Source organism: Xenopus tropicalis, chromosome 2 (genome assembly GCF_000004195.4).
Source record: "Xenopus tropicalis strain Nigerian chromosome 2, UCB_Xtro_10.0, whole genome shotgun sequence".
NCBI classification, from domain to species: domain Eukaryota; kingdom Metazoa; phylum Chordata; class Amphibia; order Anura; family Pipidae; genus Xenopus; species Xenopus tropicalis.
The window spans coordinates 96,425,744-96,447,447 of NC_030678.2; the positions used below are offsets into that span (position 1 = coordinate 96,425,744).

At 39.4% G+C, this 21,704-nt stretch overlaps 1 protein-coding gene across 1 annotated transcript in view; it reads left to right on the forward strand.

Annotated features, from left to right (window-relative positions):
- nxn (nucleoredoxin) overlaps positions 1-20,485 on the forward strand; it is a gene marked incomplete at its 5' end in the record, with an annotated part of 79,712 nt that extends 59,227 nt beyond the window's left edge. The window contains 4 exon segments of the mRNA NM_001142200.1: positions 4,076-4,182; positions 8,939-9,118; positions 12,524-12,648; positions 19,362-20,485. Of these exon segments, the coding sequence (NP_001135672.1) occupies positions 4,076-4,182; positions 8,939-9,118; positions 12,524-12,648; positions 19,362-19,544 (595 nt within the window). The 3' untranslated portion in view covers positions 19,545-20,485.
- Between the last annotated feature and the right edge of the window lie 1,219 nt (positions 20,486-21,704).

The window sequence follows — 21,704 nt, forward strand, 5'->3', positions numbered from 1 at the left end:
TCTCTAAAAAGGTATTCTTCCTTCCTTTCCCTCCTTGCTTCATACTGCACATGTGTTTCATTCCCTCCCCCCTCCCCTCTGCCAGATCCGCTTCTGATTGGCTGGTGGGCATGTGTAGCTCAGAACAGGAGACAGGATCAAGTTACACACATGCTCAGAGAATAGGAAGGCTGCCGCTGGCACCTACAGGAAGGGAAGAGAGATTTCAGTGATGTCACTGTAGTCTTCACACTGCTGTAGGCTGCCAGCACCATATCTCAGAGAAGCAAGCAGGGATCTGGGAATTTAGATATGCAGTAAGTACTTAAAAAGAATGCCTTTAGACTTACTTTTAATTTATATTAACCTTTCATTGTCCTTTAAGAGACCACACTATTTAGAAGTTAGTTTTTCCCAGTAAAGTAGCTGTGGCCTGCAGAACAGATGTGGCACTCCAAGGAACATTTGAGGCCCCCTACCCTGTCCAAATGCTCCACAGACATTTTTTGTATGCCATTATCATTAATGTAATCTCCAGGCAACAACATGGTATATCACATCATAATACACAAGAGCCATAAATATCCTGTAAATTATAATGTTATACTCAGTGCTTAGTGATGTCACTTCTATCACATGACTTGTGGAATCTTGTATACTATAATAAAGTAGCCCCTGTTGTAAAATATCAGGATATTAGAAGCCACCTCATCCTAGTGCTTTTATATGGCTATGGAACTTCTCTGTGACTTATAATATCCTTATAATTTACAATAGGGGGTATTTATTCACAATTTTATCCCACTGCTTGGAAAAAGCTGACAAGTGTTCCCTTTCCTATTGGACCACAGGGGTTATAATAGAACATCAGACTTTATAAAATAAACTGTATCAGTGACGGTAGTTTCAAGTCACAGAGCACTTTACAAGACCTTTTTATTTGGAGTGAACACAGCCCTCCTACAGGCCACTGTTTTGATAGTTAATCTAAAACTTACTTCTTTCTGTGACAGTTCACAGGCAGTGTTAACCAAGCCCAGGAAACCCCCAGTCTAGTTGGAACCTGCAAACTGCAATTGTGAACACTAACCAGTAATTGTTAGCAGTAGGGCACTTCCTTTTACATTTCTGTAACTGTTTGCTAGGTCAGAACTAGGATATATCAGGGTTAGATTTATCAAAGTATGGAAATCAGATGAGAAAGGTGTTAATAAGGAGGAAGAGGAGAAGTATCAATGCTCCTAAAACAAAGTATCCTTGAGTGTGAAGCCTTATTATTGAAGCAGACAAACTGAGGGCAGGCAAAACTGTTTCTTCTTTCTTGAGTTAATCAGTTTGTAACCAATGTTCTTGTAATTCGACCAAAAGTATGAGTAATGTAACCAGCACTTCAGAATAATTACTTGAGCCAAGAATCCCAGCAATTTAATGTTCTGTGAGCCAGCTATCTTTCATTTAAAGGGATAGTCTGACTAAAACCTTAAAATATACATTTCTTTTGAGATTAGTTTAAATGGAACATTTTGTTCACAAGTCCTAATGCGATTACACACACAATACCACCCTTGGTATTTTGTCAATTCTTTTCCTGAAGCAAAACACAGAGAATTAAAGCCCAAGTATTGTCTAAATCACTGCGGTGTTTATGGACTTCTTGCTCTATGTACCATAAGTCCTGTGGGCATTTCTATATATGGCCTGCTTTTTTTGTTGAGCTGGACAAATCGTGGCAATTGGCAAAACCAGTGACAATGAAAGCACTGTAAGTAAGTGCAATTCATTTTGCATTTTTGGGAAATGACAGAACCCTTGTTTAAATCAGCTGGCAGAACACTTCAATAACCATCTTCAAAAATTAATAGTTCTTTTTTTTTGTTTCTTATCTCTTTTTGCTTTCCTATTTGTCCCTGGGTGGAAGCCATAGCATCACACTCTAGTGAAAAAAAATAAAATAAGCCAGCTATAGGCAGTCTGCAATGCTTTTGGTGTTGTTGAACTTTTAGGGGCAGATTTATTCATATTTTGATTTTCGTGGTTATAGAGCTTTTTTGAAACCATGACTAAACTCATTTCTAAAACTACAAATGGCAAGTGATTTATTAAAGGAGAAGGAAAGACTAATAAAGAGTTAATCTCAAGCTGCAGGCATACCTTCAGTTGTCTCAATAGTGCCCTTATGTCTCCCCATATTTCTCCCGTTCAGATGATCAGAAGCCAAACAGGAAGAAAAAATGCTGAGCTGTGTAAAGAAAGTTCCCATAATGCCTCGCTCCTGCACAGACACCCAGACCAAGTGAACATGCTCAGTTAGTTAGACTATGAGTCAGCTTCCTGCTGATTGGCTCAGATCCACATTCCTAAGGAGGGGGAGTGAGTCCTTAGCATTCTTGAGCTGCGTGTCTCTGGCACAGGAATTACAGACACAAGAAATCTTTTGACAGAGAAGTCAGTGGTTATGGCTGTATTTACATAGACCTTTCTGATAAAGCTTACTTAGTTTTTACCTTTCTTTCTCCTTAAGTACCCTTTCCTTCTCCTTTAAAGCAGAAGGAAAGGGTTAAACTTTAGACCTCATCATAAGAAAGACCTCCCTTGCTTTTACCTGATAGCTAACTTTTTTTTCTGCAGTCCGCTTTCAAAGATATCACTATTTCATCCCCTTTGACTAAATGTGCATGTGCAAGCTCCAGCACCCCTAAACATGAGCATTTGGAGACTGCAGGCAAAGAACAGAGGGCAACACATAACGATCATGTCCCAGTACTTATATCATCTGAGCGCTAGTTAAACGGTGTGTGCATGATCTTTGTTTGTGAGCGCTCCTGCTCTGTTGTGTTAAAGCACGCTCACAAATATTCTCTAATGCTCTTCTCACTGGTCTTCGCAAGTGCACATGTACGGCAGTCTTGGTGCAAGAGCGTGGCATGATGGGTATTTCCATTTTTTTATATGAGGCTTCTGATCTTGAAAACAGGCAGAATATGAGGAGACTTCAGGGCACCAATGACAGCACTGTAGGTATGTCTCCAGATAGGGATTAACTCGTAAAAAAAAAAAAAAAGCACAAATGAAAAATGTTGTTGGAAAAAATGTGGGAAAACATGAAAACCGCTTAATTTTTGTATTGTCACAAAAATGAAAGCATAAAAAAAACTCTAAAACCACAAAGCAAAGAAATCTTTCAGTGGTTAAAAGGAAACCTGCCATTGACTTCTACATGACCTAAACAGCTTTTAGATGGCGTATTAATTTTTGAAAATTGGCCGTGAAAGTTTAAAGTACTGTAGTTTAACAGTTGTATTCCTGCACATTTCTTACTTCAATCAATCATGCGTTATAATAAAATACAAGATGCACTTCAGTGATACTTTTGGTGAGCCTAATTTATGAAGGCAGTGCAGTGTGCAATTTTTTAGGTGCATTTCACAATGTTTTTTTTTTATCTACAGAAGTTAATTGCAGACACAAACAAATATGCATCCACGGCAAATTGCACCCATTGCATTAATACATAACATCTGATCTGGTCAATCGTGTGCGGAGCATGTAAAGCTTTGTTGTAGTTGCATTACTTCTAGCATATACTAGTAATAATTGCATTAGCATTCAATTTATTTGCAGCAATTAACAATTCATACTGTGGGAACCATGGATTTACCAGCAGTTCCAGTCTGCCTGAATTATGTGCACGTGAATGCACTTACACAAAATTCATCAGAGCAGTTTGAAGGGATACATTGCAGCTTACTTCAAGTTGCAGAGGAGCAAGTATGGTTGCTAATACCAAACTAGTTGTTGCTAATACCTTACCAGTGCTTTGCACTTATTTGTTGTTTTTGTAAATAAGGCTTAGTGCCTGTGGAAGCCAACATGAATGGCACCAGACAACTCCCTGACAACTATTGAATTGAGTCTGCACAATAAAGCATTTAGGAATATGAAGATGACAAGTGATTTATTATAAAAACATGCTTTATTACAAGTACAACCTATTCACCTAGACTGTGACAAACTTATGACTGTGGTTTTTGGGTATGATATAATGAATGAGTTATATAAAAAAATGCTTATGGGTGTATGTTATTTAAATGCCTAGGTCAGAAGAATCCTTTAAGCAGTATTTCAGTGAAATGCCCTGGCTGGCCGTCCCATACAGTGATGAGGCAAGAAGGTCACGGCTGAATCGATTATATGGAATACAAGGTAAGGAATGGCTTGAATAATTTTAAAAAGCATGACTATTACTTTGTTGCTTTACAGTTATATCAATAGAAAACTTTATTATTCTAATATGATTTTTTGTGTCCTGGCCACCCCTTGTCACTGTTTGTGCACTTCATTTGCAGCCGACAGTGATGGCCTGGCATATACGGAGCAGGCACTGGACAATAGGTGCTGCTTGGCAGCATTCTGAGGAGGATATTTTGGGGGTATCATTCTATGCCATAGTACTGCTATACTGACAAGCAGGTATCCTAAGGCCACGTGAGCTGTAAGGGCCACTATGTGTACTTCTTTACTTCCTTTCCCTTTAGCCTGAATGGAATGAACATGTACAAAGCTGAAAAATTTAGCAAAACATTTATTTTAACAACTACTTAAAAGTAAGGATTCAGTCTGGTATTTGCGAAATCTTTTGTAGAGTATTGGACAACTCTGTGTTTTGTGCATCCCCCCTAAATAGGTCTTATTGCTGTGTGTCTGTTAATGAGTTGGTTTTCTTTCTGCAGTCTGAGCTTTTGTATATGAAACAGTATGACTGAGCAAAAGCACAGTTGCTAGAGGTCTATTCTCCCAAGCTTTCTAAAGTAACTTGTCCTGTGACAAGTTGATTATAGCTTTTATGGTTTGCTTGTTTTGCCTCTTTAATTGAAGTATTAGTTGGCTAGGCAGCCTCAGTGATCGGTGGCGCAGGACACAAAGAGAGAAGGGGATTAATGAACTAAGAGCAGTGATGAGTAACAAAAAACCTGTCATTTCAAACATTATTTGAAAGGGTGCTTAAAAAGAGTTACTGTATTTGCCAAGTCCTTGACTGTTTCATTGCTGGAGTAATTTGGAAAAACTGACAGTATTAGAATGGAAGGGGAAGTAGCATGGGGGTGACATAACACTGAAGCGAGTTTCTTGCTTTTTTGTATTATTTCAATGAAATGACTTAACCAATGGTTAAAATTGCCACTGGAGAGTAATATGAGCAGTGTATAGAGTTGAGTGTTTTGTATGAGAAAAAAAACATGAAGGAAGAGGAGTTAAAAACTACTGTAATGCCTTTTTTAAACAATGTTCTATCTTTTATACAACTCTATAAATAAACTTGGGCAATACAAGTACAACGTGCAAAAGAGTGCAAGGCAAACTAAATCTACTATATTTGGAATTTTATATGGAATTATCCATTTATGCATAAAAGTGTAACACTAGGTTTAAGGATAATGTGCCTTGAACTGTTGAGCAGCACTTTTACAGATTAATAAATAGCTCTTTTGTACATTGTGGGGTCAAAATCCAGGGACCAGTTGAATCCATCTCTGAAGTAATGTACATGTACAGTAAATAGTTGGAATTATACATGAATATTACCATGTCTATAACCCAATTAACCCATAAAACTATCCGAGTAGTGTACCTGCTTCACCAGTTTCTCTTTTCCATTCTGTGCAGCCCATAAGCTCATGCAAAGGGTTTTTTCAAACAACTTTGGCAGGTCCTCTGGACTTAAATAGAAAGTGCATTAGCAACCCTGGCTACTACAGGCTGTAGAAGTTTTGTGGGCTTCCTAAGGAATAATATGTTTATCTGTATAATGGGATGGATGAACTCACTAGCGTAACCTATAATGGAATGGGTGGATGAACTCACTAGTTGTAATCTGGAGCGTTGTAATGTTGAGTTTGCTCCCTTTTCAAGCAGGATGACTAAAATATGCATTATTGGTAGGAGAAGAATAATGACTTTTCTCTCATGTCATTACATTTTTTTGGGTAAACTGTAGAAAACAAAAATTCAGGGGAAAATATAGCTTGACAAAATACTATATCCATATCTCTCTAACAAATGAAAGCCTTTCCAGGTTGAAGGAAAATACTTGCTGCTCACCTAAGGGAAGGCTGGTGCCAAATAAAAGTTTCACAATGATGAATGGGTGCTTTTGTTTTAATTTACTGTTACAGTGGTATTCTCTACCATCCTGAAAGTTTTATACAATGTTCTGTTCTTACATATAAACTGTAACGATGGCACATTCTATATTATGTTGCAGTCTGTGGCTCTTACTTCTGAAGGAATGATAAGAATGTGTAAAGGAGATGTAGGCAAAGAACATTGTGTTTTAACTAGGGTTGCACCGAATCCCGGCGTTTTTTTTAAGGATTCGGTTTCAGCCGGATCTGTGGTCCCAGCCGAACTGAATCCAAATCCTAATTAGCATAAATTAGCATATGATAATTAGAATTCGGAAAGGGTTAAATGGGCAGTGAAAAAAATTTTGCCGTACGATGCAGCGCGCTGCGATTTTTAACCCTTTCCGATCCTAATCAGCATATGCTAATCAGGATTCGGTTCATGATTCGGCCAATCCTCCTGGGTGGGTTCGGAGGTTTGGCACTATGTTTATTGGCCCAGTATTCTAATATAAGAATATTAGAATACTGAGTGAAGATTGATGTGCTTTAAACCCAATGGCTTCTGTTCTCTTCTTGTATGATGTGTGACCCATAGTGGAACTTCCAGAGCAATTATCCCTCCATTAAGGCCTTCTGGCAAACAGTGCCTCAACTTACTGTGTGTTCAGGGTAGAACAACTGCATTTAGGGTCTGTATTCATTTTTAGCCCCCTGTAAACACAGCTTCCGTTATTATTAAGCTTTATGATAACATAATATACAGGTATGGGACCTGTTATCCAGAATGCTCGGGACCTGGGGTTTTCTGGATAAGGGATCTTTCTGTAATTTGGATCTTTATAACTTAAGCCTGCTAAAAATCATTTAAATATTTAATAAAGCCAATAGGCTTGTTTTGCCTCCAATAAGGACAAATTTTTATTTAGAAGAAATTAAACAAATATCATACAAATATCATACATACTTAGTAATTTTTATCTTACCTTACTTTTAATCTACTTTTTCTTTCTGGTAGTGACCAGCCACATGGGGTGGTGAGGTACTTACTGTGCCACAGGGAAGTGCCGAACTGCATTTGGCGCTTCAAGCATTTTTTGCAGCACAGTGAGTAGCTATTAGGTATTTATCCAGGTTTCCTTACATGTTTAACAATTAGAAAGCATTTTGTATGACAGATATAAAATAATCAGGGAATTGTGAAAGGTGGCAAATCATTTTCCACATCACTGTAAATAAAGTTAAGTCAAACATTCTTTAGAAAAGTATTTTTTCTCTTTGTTGTCAGTATAGTGCTCAGATGAACACATGACTTAAGTGGAAAGAATGTCCCCACCGTGCATTGTGTGATTCTACCACAATGGTCAAAGCCATCTGTGACTGTTTATTTGACATGCGGTTAGGCAGTTTGTGTGCTTGCGAAATCTATTGTACTCAGATTAGAGGAGGATTTAAGAGTAAGAAGGAAAGATTACACTACAGGCAATTTGTTGCCATTTGCTTGAAAGTATTTGGGAAGTTGCGCAGAAAGAAATGTGAGCAGAAGCCTGGAATGCTGAGGCAGTCTACCCATATGAATCAGGCTGGTGTTTACACAATATTTGTTTAATGTTTGAACACTGATTGACAGCGAAAGCTATTTAGTCCATTCTTATACATACCTATATAGAAATTAGCCATAAGCTTGTTTTTATGAATCTTTTGTTCAAATGGCAGCCAACTGATACTTGGAAAGACACGTTTCTTTAATGCAGCTGCTTTCATATTCCTGCTCAGAGATGTAATTGAAATGAGGAGAAAGTTTGCTGAAAATGTAGAGCTTTGTTGAACTTTTGTACTTCTGAATCTCAGTGCAGATAAAAATCTAAACCTCAGAACAGATAAAAATCCAAATGATCTGTACTGGGTCTTTCAAATTAAATTACAGCTTTGTGGGCCATATGTCTTTTCAGGATAATCAAATTCCTACATTGCAGTAACTGCTAGAGCACATGCCTGGCAGTGATTTCATCAAGTCCCAGTCCCCACTGTTGCACTCTGCTTCCTCTTATAACAAGGCCATGGATTTGTATAGTTATCACGCAAAGGCAGACTCGGAAATTCAATTAAATAAATGCGCTTATATAACCATTATGACCTCATTTTGCTGCTTCAACAGACTGGATAAAATGTGTGTTTTGTGTTTATGTTTAAGTATTAAATGGACTTTCCTCATATACTGTAATTTTGTTGGCATAATGGCAACTGCTAGGTAATATACCTTTACTTGCCACAGTTGCCACTTGTAAACCTGTATAAAGGTCCCTGTCCAAAGGAACTAGCAGTCTAACATGACCAAAACCTGTAATGTAGGTTTATCAAGGTTATCCATTCACAAACATTTTATAACTATCACGTATTCAACTTAACCTCAGCAGACACAATATTTTTGTTGATTACTTGCTTTTACTACATTGATACCTACAGGGCTGCCATCAGGTATAAAGGGGCCCCATACTATTAAGTTATAAGGGCCCTGCTCACCTCAAAGAAAGGCTGTGCCAACGAGTAGATTGGGGCCCTAATGAAAAATAAAAATGACCCATGGAGGCATGGCCATGTCCCTGATCCATGCCACCCTCAACCATTGTACAAAATCCTTCCATGATCCACCTAGATGACATCTTCTGTCCCACAAGCCCTGCCTCCTTCACAACCCACTAATTACACTTTAACTTCTCTTAGTGTCCCCTCTGCCAAGGAGCCCCTGACTGCAGTACCCCCCTGATGGCAACCAAGAATTCAGATAAAAAGATAATTTCTCTTGTGGTTTAATTTTTCAACCTTTTGTCTTACAGGTATCCCTAATCTCATCATATTAGACCCCAAAGGAGAGGTCATTACAAGGCAAGGGCGTGTAGAAGTTCTCCATGATGTTGACTGCAAGGAGTTTCCATGGCACCCAAAGCCTGTAGTAGAACTGACCGAGTTAAATGCAGTGCAATTAAATGAGGGTCCCTGCCTTGTTCTCTTCGTAGGTAAGGAGAATACATTCAGCCTAAATGGGCCTGAATTACAATACAGATATGGGATCCATTATCCAGAAACCATTATCCAGAAAGCTCTGAATTATGGGAAGACCATCTCCCATGGACTCCATTACAATCAAATAATTCAAAATTTTAAGATATATTTTCTTTTTTTTCTGTGGTAATAAAACAGTACCTTGTACTTACCCCAGTCTACAGCCAAAGTGTATAAATCAGGAACTACTCTGCTCCTCACTCTACTCCCCATGCACATATTTTGTTTCACAGGGGTGCTGCTAGCTGGTTATCTAAATGTTAAAAGAAGAGAGACAGCTGTTAGAGCTGTGCTTAATGGACTGTATTTCTAGGTATGTGCAGCAGGATCAGCAACTGTGGATCAGGACAAGAAATGCAGCTGCAACAGTTGGTCCCAGTTCTCAGCATGGGGTGCTGGGGGGGTGGGGCTACAGTCTCTTTAGCTATAAGAAACCTGCTACATTCTGCAGCTGTGAAACTGGTGGACACAATGGTGGCTTAGCAAATGACCCACAGGGTGCACGGTCTTGTCTTAGATTGGCAGCTGATATCTTATTAGTATTAATAAGAAAAAAAAATGTGCAGATGATGGAAGGACCTTGCCATGTGATCACAGTAGAATAAATAGTATTTTCAATCATATGCTGTAGTGTACAGCAGTACCCTTCTTAGCACTGCCTGACTACTTATTCGCCTTGTCCTTTAGAGAAAAAAACATGTGCTCCTTTCTACTTGTCATGAACTTTATGCTTGCACTCTATACTTGTACACTTTGTTATGCTTCATGGAGTGTACTGAATGGGAAGAATCTGCAGTACTGACAGTGTCCATATGCATCTCCCCAAAACCTCATGTTCCATTCTCAGAGCTGCTAGGTTATTTGGCAGATTGCTAGAAACGTATACTGCTCAAAACAATAAAGGGAACACAAAAATAAGACATCCTAGATCTGAATGAATGAAATATTCTTATTAAATACTTCATTCTTACATAGTTGAATGTGCTGACAACAAAATCACACAAAAATTATCAATGGAAATCAAGCACGCAAAATTCACACGCAAAATTAAAGTGGAAAAAAACACTACAGGCTGCTCCAACTTTGATGTAATGTCCTTAAAACAAGTGATGAGTCAAAATGAGGCTCAGTAGTGTGTGTGGCCTCCACATGCCTGTATGACCTCCCTACAATGCCTGGGCATACTCCTGATGAGGTGGCGGATGGTCTCTTGAGGGATCTCCTCCCAGACCTGGACTAAAGCATCCACCAACTCCTGGACAGTCTGTGGTGCAACGTGGCGTTGGTGGATGGAGCGAGACATGATGTCCCAGATGTGCTTGATTGGATTCAGGTCTGGGGAACGGGGGCGGGCCAGTCCATAGCATCAATGCCTTCATCTTGCAGGAACTGCTGACACACTCCAGCCACATGAGGTCACAAGGGGTCCGAGGATCTCATCTCGGTACCTAATAGCAGTCAGGCTACCTCTGGCGAGCACATGGAGGGCTATGCGGCCCCCCAAAGAAATGCCACCCCACACCATTACTGACCCACTGCCATACCGGTCATGTTGGAGGATGTTGCAGGCAGCAGAACATTCTCCACGGTGTCTCCAGACTCTGTCACGTCCGTCACATGTACTCAGTGTGAACCTGCTTTCATCTGTGAAGAGCACAGGGTGCCAGTGGCGAATTTGCCAATCTTGGTGTTCTCTGGCAAATGCCAAACGTCCTGCACGGTGTTGGGCTGTAAGCTGTAAGTGGACGTCGGCCCCTCATACCACCTGGGGTTTTCCTGATAAGGGATATTTCCGTAATTTGTATCTTCATAATTAAGTTTGCTAAAAATAATTTAAATATTGAATAAACCCAAAAGGATTGTTTTGCCTCCAATAAGGATCTAATTAATAGTTGGGGTCAAGTACAAGGTACTGTTTTATAATTACAGAGAAAAAGAAAATCATTTTTAAAAATGAGAATTATTTGTTAATAATGGAGCCTTTCCGTAATTCGGAACTTTCTGGATAAGGGATCCCATACCTGTACTCCCAGTGTCAAGTGAATGAGCTTGTTTAGCAATACAATATTACAAGTCCAATTATACAAAATGTCACAAAGCCAGCAAACTCACCCTCAGTCAGGAAAACAGGTCAGTATTTTCTATAGGCTGCTTCATTTATATCAGCTTGTCACACAACTACAAAGACATTTCACTTGTAACAAGAACAGTGATTGTGTTGAACCTGTTTTTTTCCTTTAGTTATGGGATACTTAGTATTTCATGGGAATACAGCGGGTGTTGAGTCTGGGAAGGGAAATGATTCTCATGCTTCCTGTTTCCCTACTGAGAGCAAAGATCTAGTGCTATAGAAAGTAGTAGGCAGCTAGGGCCTGCCAAGGCTTAACCCTGTTTAACCCCCTCACATATTTCTGCTCAGCAATTTAGATTTATGTCACCTTTACATTAGTTTGTAATTCTGTGTTCTGTTACCTTTTAACAATTCTTTAAATGTGCATTTACACAACAGGAGAACTTTCATCCAGCCTTCCAGCTTTATTTGCTCACAATAATGCCTGTAATCTTTAACTACTTAGGGCTCTGGTACACGGGGAGATTAGTTGCCCGCGTCAAATCTCTCTTGTTGCGGGCGACTAATCTCCCCGATATGACATCCCACCGGCGAAAATGTAAATCGCAGCTGTTTCCGCAAATCGCGCCACCGCATACGGGGAGCTTAGTCGACTGCAACAAGAGAGATTTGTCGTGGGCGACTAAACTCCCTCGTGTGCCAGAGCCCTTAAAGGGAATATCCATCCAAAAACTACTTTTGGCACAGTTAAATAAAATGTAATTCTAAGCAACTTTGTAAATGTAGTTGCACTTGAAAGCAGTATATCTTTATCACTTTCTGGTTCTGACCAATGTAGCAGAGGTATGTTAGTAGTTAGCTTATGCTACATACTGCTGTTTCAGGAGTCAGAATCAGGAATGCAGAGAAACAGATACTGCTTTCAGTTGCACCTTCCTCCCCTTCTAGTGAAGCCCAAGCCTTTGCATGCCAGGTGGTAAAATTCAGAATATGCTGCACCTGTGTAAGCAATTGTGATATCAGACACACTCAGGCCAGTATTTACTATATCCTGCTAGTCATTTCCCCATTGCATTTACCAACCCATGACTATTTAAAGTTTTCTTACATCTGCCTTACAACATTGGAAGTATAATGTTACTCCAATTACACTGCAGAGGGCAAAGACAATTAACTAGAGGGAATTCACAGGGCAATATAGAGTAGAAAAAATAACCAGACTTTATTTTGGGTGAATCTTGAGAATGCACATGCAGTGGCTGATCACATTGTCTTTCTTTGTTCATAGATTCAGAGGATGAAGGAGAGTCTGAAGCTGCAAAACAGCTCATCCAGCCCATAGCTGAAAAAATAATAGCACAATATAAAGCCAAAGACGAGGATGCACCACTACTGTTCTTTGTTGCAGGGGAGGTAAGTGAGGAACACAGATTTTATAAGACAGCTCTGCTGTAACAGCTTAGTACATCTTTAAGGCAGTATTCCCCAAGATTTGGTGTGACTAATGAAACCATATTTTTCTACATCTATACCCAGTTTTTAAATAAGGGTTCACTGCAAGCACACCTTTTTGTGCATAACCAATGGGCACCTTATTTGGGTGCATGGAAAACAAGTTAGAAAATACTGCATATATGCATTGCACATTTAGATGCATTTTACAGCATCCAAGTGCTTTAGCCACAGTTGCCATATTTGTACTGTGTTTATCATGCTCCCCAACTCCAACCCCCATATAAAGAAAAAAGGCTCCAGATATTGACTGCAGTTGACCTTAAAGGAATACTGTCATCCAAGTCCGGCTTGGGACTCCTCTAGTTACATGGGAGTAGGAGACAGAATAGGTTATCTAAGAGCAGTTCCAATGTGTAGCACTGGTTCCTTCTGAAAGATCAGACTCAGACACAATGCACTGACTTGGCTGCCTTCCCCAATATTACAACTAAAAAAATACACTTGTTGGTTCAAAAATAAAATCATGGCAGTATCCCTTTAAATGCACTTTGAAGTACCTGTGTGTATGTAGCCTTAAGATTCTTAGACTTTTAGTTTAAAGTATGGTTGAGCTTAATTGTGCCAATGGAACATTCCTTTTTTGCATGTTTGAATTTTTACTTCTGAATCAGGGTTGCCGTAGTGCTCAAATGTGCTCAGTTACTCCAAAAATAAATATACCAGCATGAAATTTATTGGCCATAAACCAGATACTGTCTGAATATAGTCAGCCTTACCTTAGTTGAGCCCAGCAGTATGTATGGCAGGTATGCTGTGGGGCATAGTTACTAATAATGGGCACATTTTCACCACTGCAGTAGCTTATAGCAACCAATTAGCAGTCAACTGTAGTAAATCTGTTGTGCAAATTAGAGACTGAATGCAAAACTCACCGATTTACAAACATTTTCAGATCATCCCCATATTACAACAGATTACTTTTCATTTTAGGTTATACCAATAACTCTGGGTTTAAAATATGTGCTGTAAAAGATGCTCTATTCTTTACTGATTGTTAAGAAAAGGCACAAGCCGCCGCATAGTCAGTTCAGACCATGCACATACATAGGTACAGCAGTGAGGAGTGGTTTGAGTGAATTGGGATCAGTTTACTTACAATTAGCAAGCAAGGGTTAAAATATCTGGGGTTCAGTTGGGGCCTCCCTGTATTGTGTATCTCTTTTACTTACTTCTGAGACTCACTGTGCTGGTTATCAATGTTCCTTTCCCGATTCACTTTGTTCTACACCTACAGTATCATCTGCTTTTTAATTTCTCTCAGTATGGGGAAACAAACCCCCAGATATGCCAATGTGCTGTACTACAGGACTTCTACATTCCCCTGGCTAAAATACATGCACAGGTTTTGGTGGGTTACAGTGACCACCTTTTATAATTCTTGTAAGTTGCTTTAGCAAAGTGATTTATAATATCCAGCCCTTTAGACTGACTTCTTGCATTAAATAATTATATAAGTCTATGGAGCCTCTGAGCAGACTGGGGGCCATGAAAACCCTTTGAAGGACAATACCCTGCCATAGACCTCCAGTTATAGCCCTGATATAGTTAACTAAGGAATTAACCTTTTCCAACTCCCAGCATTCTCTGCCAGTATATTTTTGCTGTCAGATGTGATGCAACAAGTTGGCCTGACTGGTTTCCCATGGTGAGAGATCTTTAAACTTTTTCTGGCTGTGCATGTTGTAGCCATAGTGTAATAGGGAAAGTTTAACCCACTGCCCAACATTTACAGAACAGTATTTCATTCTATTCTCTGTTCTGTGGATGTATTTTGCCACATCTGTTTCTTTTCAGCAGTTCTGTCTAACTAAAGAGGAATTCATTTCAACAAAATAAAAAGGGAGGAGTGCAATAAATTCGAAATGATACGGTTTAGCAGCTCAGCAAGGCTGACAGGGGGCTGCACCTTAATTAACCCCACTGCTTTGTCATGGCTATGTCAAATATTCTATAGGGAATGTATAGCTGTGGGGAACAGGGCTCCTTGTGTGCCATCACCCTTATAATGGCTACAGGTGCTACCTATGGAGAATAGCTTTACCAAGGCAAGCATTATGGCAACTTGTTCATGTCAAAGTCAAATACAGTGTGAAGGTATGGGCTATGCATTCTATAGTTTGCCATCATGATGTACTTTGTAATGAAAGCAGTAAAGCCGTTTCTGCACATTTTCTTTAAATACAAGAAAAGACAAAGACGGAATGTTCCATGCAATATGTGATTGCACAGTGCATGTTACATCAGGATATCTGATACCCTTATCTCATACCAGATATGTGCAAATATGAAACCGCTCAATAGACAAGACCTTGTCCACTCTATAATGCAATTTGTAATGAATTAGTACAGAAAGAAACACATGATATTAGGTTACTGAGGAAGCCAAATCTGTGCATGTAAGAAGGAATGTAAGAAGCCTTATCTCTCCAAGGACGGGATTCAAAAAGGATAGCTAATGATTAAAGAATGCAGTGAAAAGGTGCCTTGCCATCAGTGCAGGGCAAATCTGCTTTTTATCCCCATTGCACAGTTCTGCCAGAATTGAATCTGCTTTATGCAGAAAGGGTGAGGCTTGCAGAGAAGGAGGGGGCGCTGGAAAGGTTTTTATAGTATATGTTTTATTGTAAAACCAGTATAAAGCACCTCAGTTAAGTACATATAAATAACTAAGCCCTTGGGGTTTTAATTTACCAATATGTTACCGTACATAAGGGAATTACACCTTTCTTTGCATTTTACTTTACTGCCACGACTCAGAGTCAGTGCGAGGGACTCCTGGTAATGGTAATTAAAATGGCAGCATAGTTCTGCACTACTTATTTCTTTGGGTCAGTGCATTTTTTATCTTAAAGGACATGTAAAGCCTACATTTGCCCACAATGTATATCAGTTGGGCACATCTCCCCCACCCAAATGGCAATATTTGTACTGCATATATCCCCTCCACTTGCCAGCACCATCACATTTTCCTAATGGTGGCCATTTTTCCTATAATACATAATTGGTTACATTTCATCAAGAATACAGGCTCACACAGGCACAACTGTCTCTGATAAAAGTTCTGTTTTGTTTGAGCTGAGCTAAGAAGAGTTGGTTGGGAAAAAAAGAATTAAAGCAAACAGCTAGAGCTGAGCTTAGAACAACTGAGCATGCCCACAAGCCCAACAGCCAAAGCAAATTCCTGAGGGAGGGGCTGAGTGGGTTACAGGAGGAGAAGCAAATCTAAGTGATTAAGGGGATGTTGCAGCCTTACTATTAACCTCTGGACAACCAGTGTGGCAGGTATTGAAAGATTTCAAAGAGGCTTTTCACTGAATAAATTTTTGTGTGTGGAGTTTACATGTCCTTTAAGAGGAGCACTGACCCTTTGAATTCTCTGGGGTTTCCTTACATATTGGCAACAACCCCCCCACCCAGTAACTTGGGGTTTCCTTGTTCTTTAACATGCATATTTGGAATTAAATATATGAATGTTACCTGCCATACTGCTTGTCCAGATATGTTCAGCTGGCCAGCCATGGGCCAAGTCCTGCTATCAGTCAGACTAGTGTCCACAAATGGATAACATGAGCTGGTCTAACATATTATCTTAGGGACCAGTTAGTCATATCACTTGGTAGAAATATAATCTGGTGCAGCTCCGTACTAGTCAATGACTTTTTACCAAACATTGAATTTGGTCTTCAGTTGACCTATTTTTTCTACTGTCACCACACAATTAACTGTTTTGGGGGCCACATATGTAAAACCAGTTCAGCTGGAAATCACATAAAGTAAAAATGGCCAGATTTGATGATCGTGTGGTTACAAAGAATGCATCTGGTGAGGCTAGGAATATGGTGTTCAGGCCTGTACTGGCAATCTGTGGATTCTGGCAAAAAGAGGCTGCTGTAATTGCCATAAATAGTGGGTCTGTAGGGCTGTTTGGGCCTCAATATACATATAATGCCAGAGCCTATTTTGAATTCCTGTCCAGTAGTATAGTATGTGTATACCAGCAAAACTGGCATGTTTATATACCAGCAAACTGGTTATGTGCAAATGTATAATGTTTGCACAGAACCAGTTTGCTGCATCATACGTGTGAGGCCATTCCCTATCAAACCAAGTTGTAAAACTCCAAGGCAATATCCACAGATATAGAGCACAGTTGGTAACTTAGCAATGGTTAACATGGGCAGGAAAGATATTCCTTATGAATACAGATTTCCATTCCAGCCAGCCCTCCTCAGACCTATTCCCCTAGCCTCATACATTTATCCGCACTTTACTTACAGTTACAAAAGGGCTGAACTCTCATTATGGAAAGCGATCACTTTTCTCAAGACTGTAGTGGAGACAGATCCAAATATACAAATGAAACAAAGTATTTCTATATGTAGATCTGACATTTGGAATGGTGCATACAGCCCATCGCATTCCCCGCAGAGGTGTTTTCTGTATATCTGCGTAATTTTTTCCTGGAATTTCCTGCTTTGTGTCTCTCACCATGTTCTCAGCTTTCAGAAAGCTTTCCTGGCCCATTGGACGGCTGCAGGAGTTGCTTGCTTGAAGCAAACTGCGTGCTACTGTTGCCCCCTAGTGCAAAGCTGCAAAACAGCACCTGACTAAAAAACCCTAAAAAAAAAAAAGAATATGAAGAGCCGTACTGTATTTTTCATTTTTACTTTACCAGCCAATAGGCACAGCAACCCTATAAAAAGTAAAGATCCTTGCCTTGAAAGTTGGCCTAATGGGATCTGAGAAAAGAAGCTTCTCTAGGTATCTTTTGCGTTGCAACACATTTTTTGCAGAACAGTGAATCCTGCACTATAATCCATTTTTTTGAAAGAGCAAACAGATTTTTTTATATATCATTTTAAACATTGGCTTGAGGTTAGTCATTTTTATTCACAAGTGCCCTTAGCCATGTGTGCTTTGATAAACATCAATCTCTCTTTACTGTTGTGCTGCAAGTTTGAAATGATGTCACACACATCATCTTTTCCCACAAGAAGTCTATCAGCAGAATAGTGGGTAGTTAACAAGATAACAGCTCCTTGACACCTGCTGAAGGACTCAGCTGCCTGAACCAGGGCCGGAACTAGGGATAGGCAGAAAAGGCACCTGCCTAGGGCGCAACGATTAGGCGGTGCCGGGCAGGAGCCTCCCCTGCCTACCCCTAGTCTGCGCTCACTTGTCATTGCCCCCACAGCTTGTTGCCATGCGCATCACTTTTTGACACATAAACATGAAAGTTGAAATTTTTTCATGCAATTTCAATTAAACCCTTTCTATCTTAATTTTCATATGAAAATTAAGATTCGGATTCAGTTCTGTATTTGGCCAAATCTTTCACAAAGGATTCAGGGTTCGTCCGAATCCAAACAGAGTGGATTCTGTGCATCTCTACTTATACTGCCTCCCATTTAACTTTTGGCTGAAGTCATACTTGTAAGTAATGATACAGTGACTTCCAAGAACAATGACTCCAGATCTCTAGCTGTATGTAATGTATTTGTGGAGTCACTACACTGTATAATATATTAAGCATTATACAGTGAGAGGCACAGGGCAGTGACACCAAAAATACCTTACATACAACTTGGAAACTTTAGCCACAATACAACCGCTTACCTTTTCAAAAAGCAAGTTGCCTGGAGCTAAACATTTTATAGATCCAAATAAACACTGAATAGTAGAAACAAAAGTTTATCTGTATGCAGTTGCATTGCAAAGTGCTGGCTCTTTCTGAATATTACAGCTGATAAAATATGAAAAATACATTTATTGGTTCAAGAATTTTAAATAGTAAAATAACTCATTACAAAATCCCTTTTAGTATAAGTCCACATGTGCTCTACTGATGGGCCTTCATAGGCACCCGTTATAATCCGTTTGTTTGATTATAGGGGTGAAACATTTAGATGATCAGAATGATTATATATTAGTGTGCATTTAACTGGAGACTGCTGTTACCTAATCACAGATGCGTGCATTTAAGTTTAATGTGGAATGCTGAATTATTACCTTCCCTCTGCAGCTGAGGAATTCTATTTAATTGCATGTTTGTGATGTTCCCCTGGTCTGATATTTGTTAGAGGCCCAGGGTTGGTTTTGAAAACTATGCCTCCCGAGGCAGCTGTCCTAAAACCATAGGCCCCTTTTTTCACCACTCTGACGAGGGCAATATTACAAGTACAACTTAATTATGCTTTCTGAATTAAAAGAGACACATTTCCAGTTACAAAAAAAGGAAATCTGGCTCTTAAAGTTAACAGGGGTTGGATTTTTGCCACCCCTAGTAACTTACAAGATTATTACTTTCCCTCATGGCAATAGAAGCACTGTAGGGCTCTTACACATGATGACTTAGGTTAAGTTTTAGTGTACCTCCATTTTATTTTGCCTGGTTGAACCAATGAGCATGAAGATCTGCATTTAGCAAAGTGACATACCATTTCCTTTTTTAAAGTGTAACATGCTACACATTAAGCATCTATTGAAATGCATAGTAAACACATAAAATAGCTCTATGTACAGTTCCTTAGTATATTGTTTGGATTTATAAAATTGCATTACACAATGCTGCAGCTCTTTGACTCTTCCTTGATCCTGTTTGTTTCCCACAGGATGACATGACAGATTCCCTGCGGGATTTCACTAATCTCCCAGAAGCTGCCCCTCTGCTGACCATACTGGACATGTCGGCTAGAGCAAAGTATGTGATGGACGTGGAGGAGATTACGCCAGAGATCGTTGAGAGCTTTGTTAGCGACTTCTTAGCAGAAAAACTGAAACCAGAACCCATCTAGAGAGATATCGCCACAGTATTTTTACCTGCAGAAAGTCATTATTTAAAACCACAGCTGCTTCTTTCCTTCTTGCCACAAGTTAAGGATTTTAATATAGTGTCACAGCTCGGAACACATTTCCATGGTGCCTTTTGTGTGTTTGTTTTAAAATAATCTGACCCATGTCATGGAACGCTCTTCTATATAACCGTGCTTCTGCAGGACAGTGTTACCCGGCAGTGAGTGAAACAGCAATCCTCGGGCTGGACCTGCCATAAACCAGAGACAATTCTTACTAGTAAACTCACCACTTCAGTGTTTTGATATTCTGCTGTGACTGCTGCAATAGCAGAACACTCTATTATTCTTAGCAGTTAATATATTTTTTTTTAGGATATGAATTGTTACTGGTTCGTAGTTCCATTACCTTCAGATCACACCAACCCACCTTTCTCGCTTTCCCACACAGTTTTGTATGCATATTATCAATGTTTCGCTTGGGTGATTGCTTCTGTTATTTGTATCTAAGAATTTTATGAGAACTATAATAAGTGGCCTTGTTTAGTCATGTTTCAGTATGTGCCATTATCATGTCAAAACATTCAATGAAATTCCCATAAGCCTTAGCAGTATTCAGAATTATACCTGTATGAAAAGGAAATGTTCTGCTGGCCTTCACACAGGATACCATGAGCCATAAATTAAGTGTTATTACAAGGGATATAGACCTGCCATGCCAAGATCACGTTCTCTCCACAAGATGTTTGCTTACATCGCTAAGCAAGAACTGTATATAAAGCACAAACCCAGTCATCTAAATTTGTATATTTTTTCATCACATATCCCTTCTTTCCAGTCCAACCACTGTTCATTGTAAAATCTTATATCTATTTGTGAAGGACAATAGATGTAAAATATTTGCGGAACTCATTAAAGTCAAGTCACCATTAAGAATTTTCATAGAATGTTTGTCTTGTTGCATCTTTGAAAGGACTTGTTTGTTTATATTTCGGAATATATTTTTCCTTTTCTGGCAAAATGACACCGCAATTTTAATACACAGGAAACAGGGATGCAAAATATATTTAAATCAGGTGGTTCCAGCATTGCTATTATCCTTAAGTTTAGGATGTTATTTAACAATTACGAGTGGATCCCACTGCCCAATGTTTTGTTGCTTATAGGAGGATACCTCAGTTACATTCAGGGGTGTTCCTTATGGAGCTACAGTGATGAATACTGTTCCGTTGGTAATGTTTTTACCGGGACATATAACTTAAGTAAAAAGTGGTGCCTCAGGGAAAGACATATTCCACCACACTTTAACAGGTCTGTATAGGTCTCTATTGTGATCCAATTGTTGACATAGAAGCCAAAAAATGAATTGATCCCAATTTGGCCCTCAACCTGGGCATATCTATCTAAAACAACCTAAGCGCAACCTCCCATAGTGCAGATATTAATAAATGGCATTGGATAATGTACACTATAAAGGAGCATCTATACTTATAAGAGAACAAAAACCATATCACATCGGAGTGACAGAACCGTTTCCCACTAAAGTCAACAGAAGGCAGTAGGGAAAGATTCTGCGCAGTGTTCACCGCTTAAAGAGAAACTATACCCTCCTTTAACTCAGAGGCTTGGACTGAAAATACTTTTTGCCTATTGTTCTAAAAATAAATCAATTAGGGATGCACTGAATCCAGGATTCGGCCAAGATTCTGCCTTTTTCTGCAGGATTCGGCTGAATCCAAGCTCCTGGGAGAACTAAAGCCTTAAAGGAAAAGGAAAGGTAAAAAACTAAAAAAGTAAGCTTTATCAGAAAGGTCTATGTAAATACAGCCATAAGCACTCACAGAAAAGCTGCACTGAGTCCTCTATCAAAAGAAACACAGGATTTCTTCTCTTTTTTGTAAACATGTCCATCAGCATCTGGCTTCCTCTCTCAGAATCATCCTTCATTCCTGGGGCCAGAGTCCTTCTCCTGCTCCCCTCTCCCTTAGGAATGTGTAATCTGAGCTACCAACAGCTAGAGCTACAGCAGGAAGCTAGGAAGACCAAGCTAAAATGGCAGCTGCAATCTTAAACGGAGGGAGCTTCTAGGGCTGTTTACTCAGGTATAGTAAAGCTTTCTGCAGAATAAATATAGTGTTCTAGATGGCACTAATGTGGCGAATC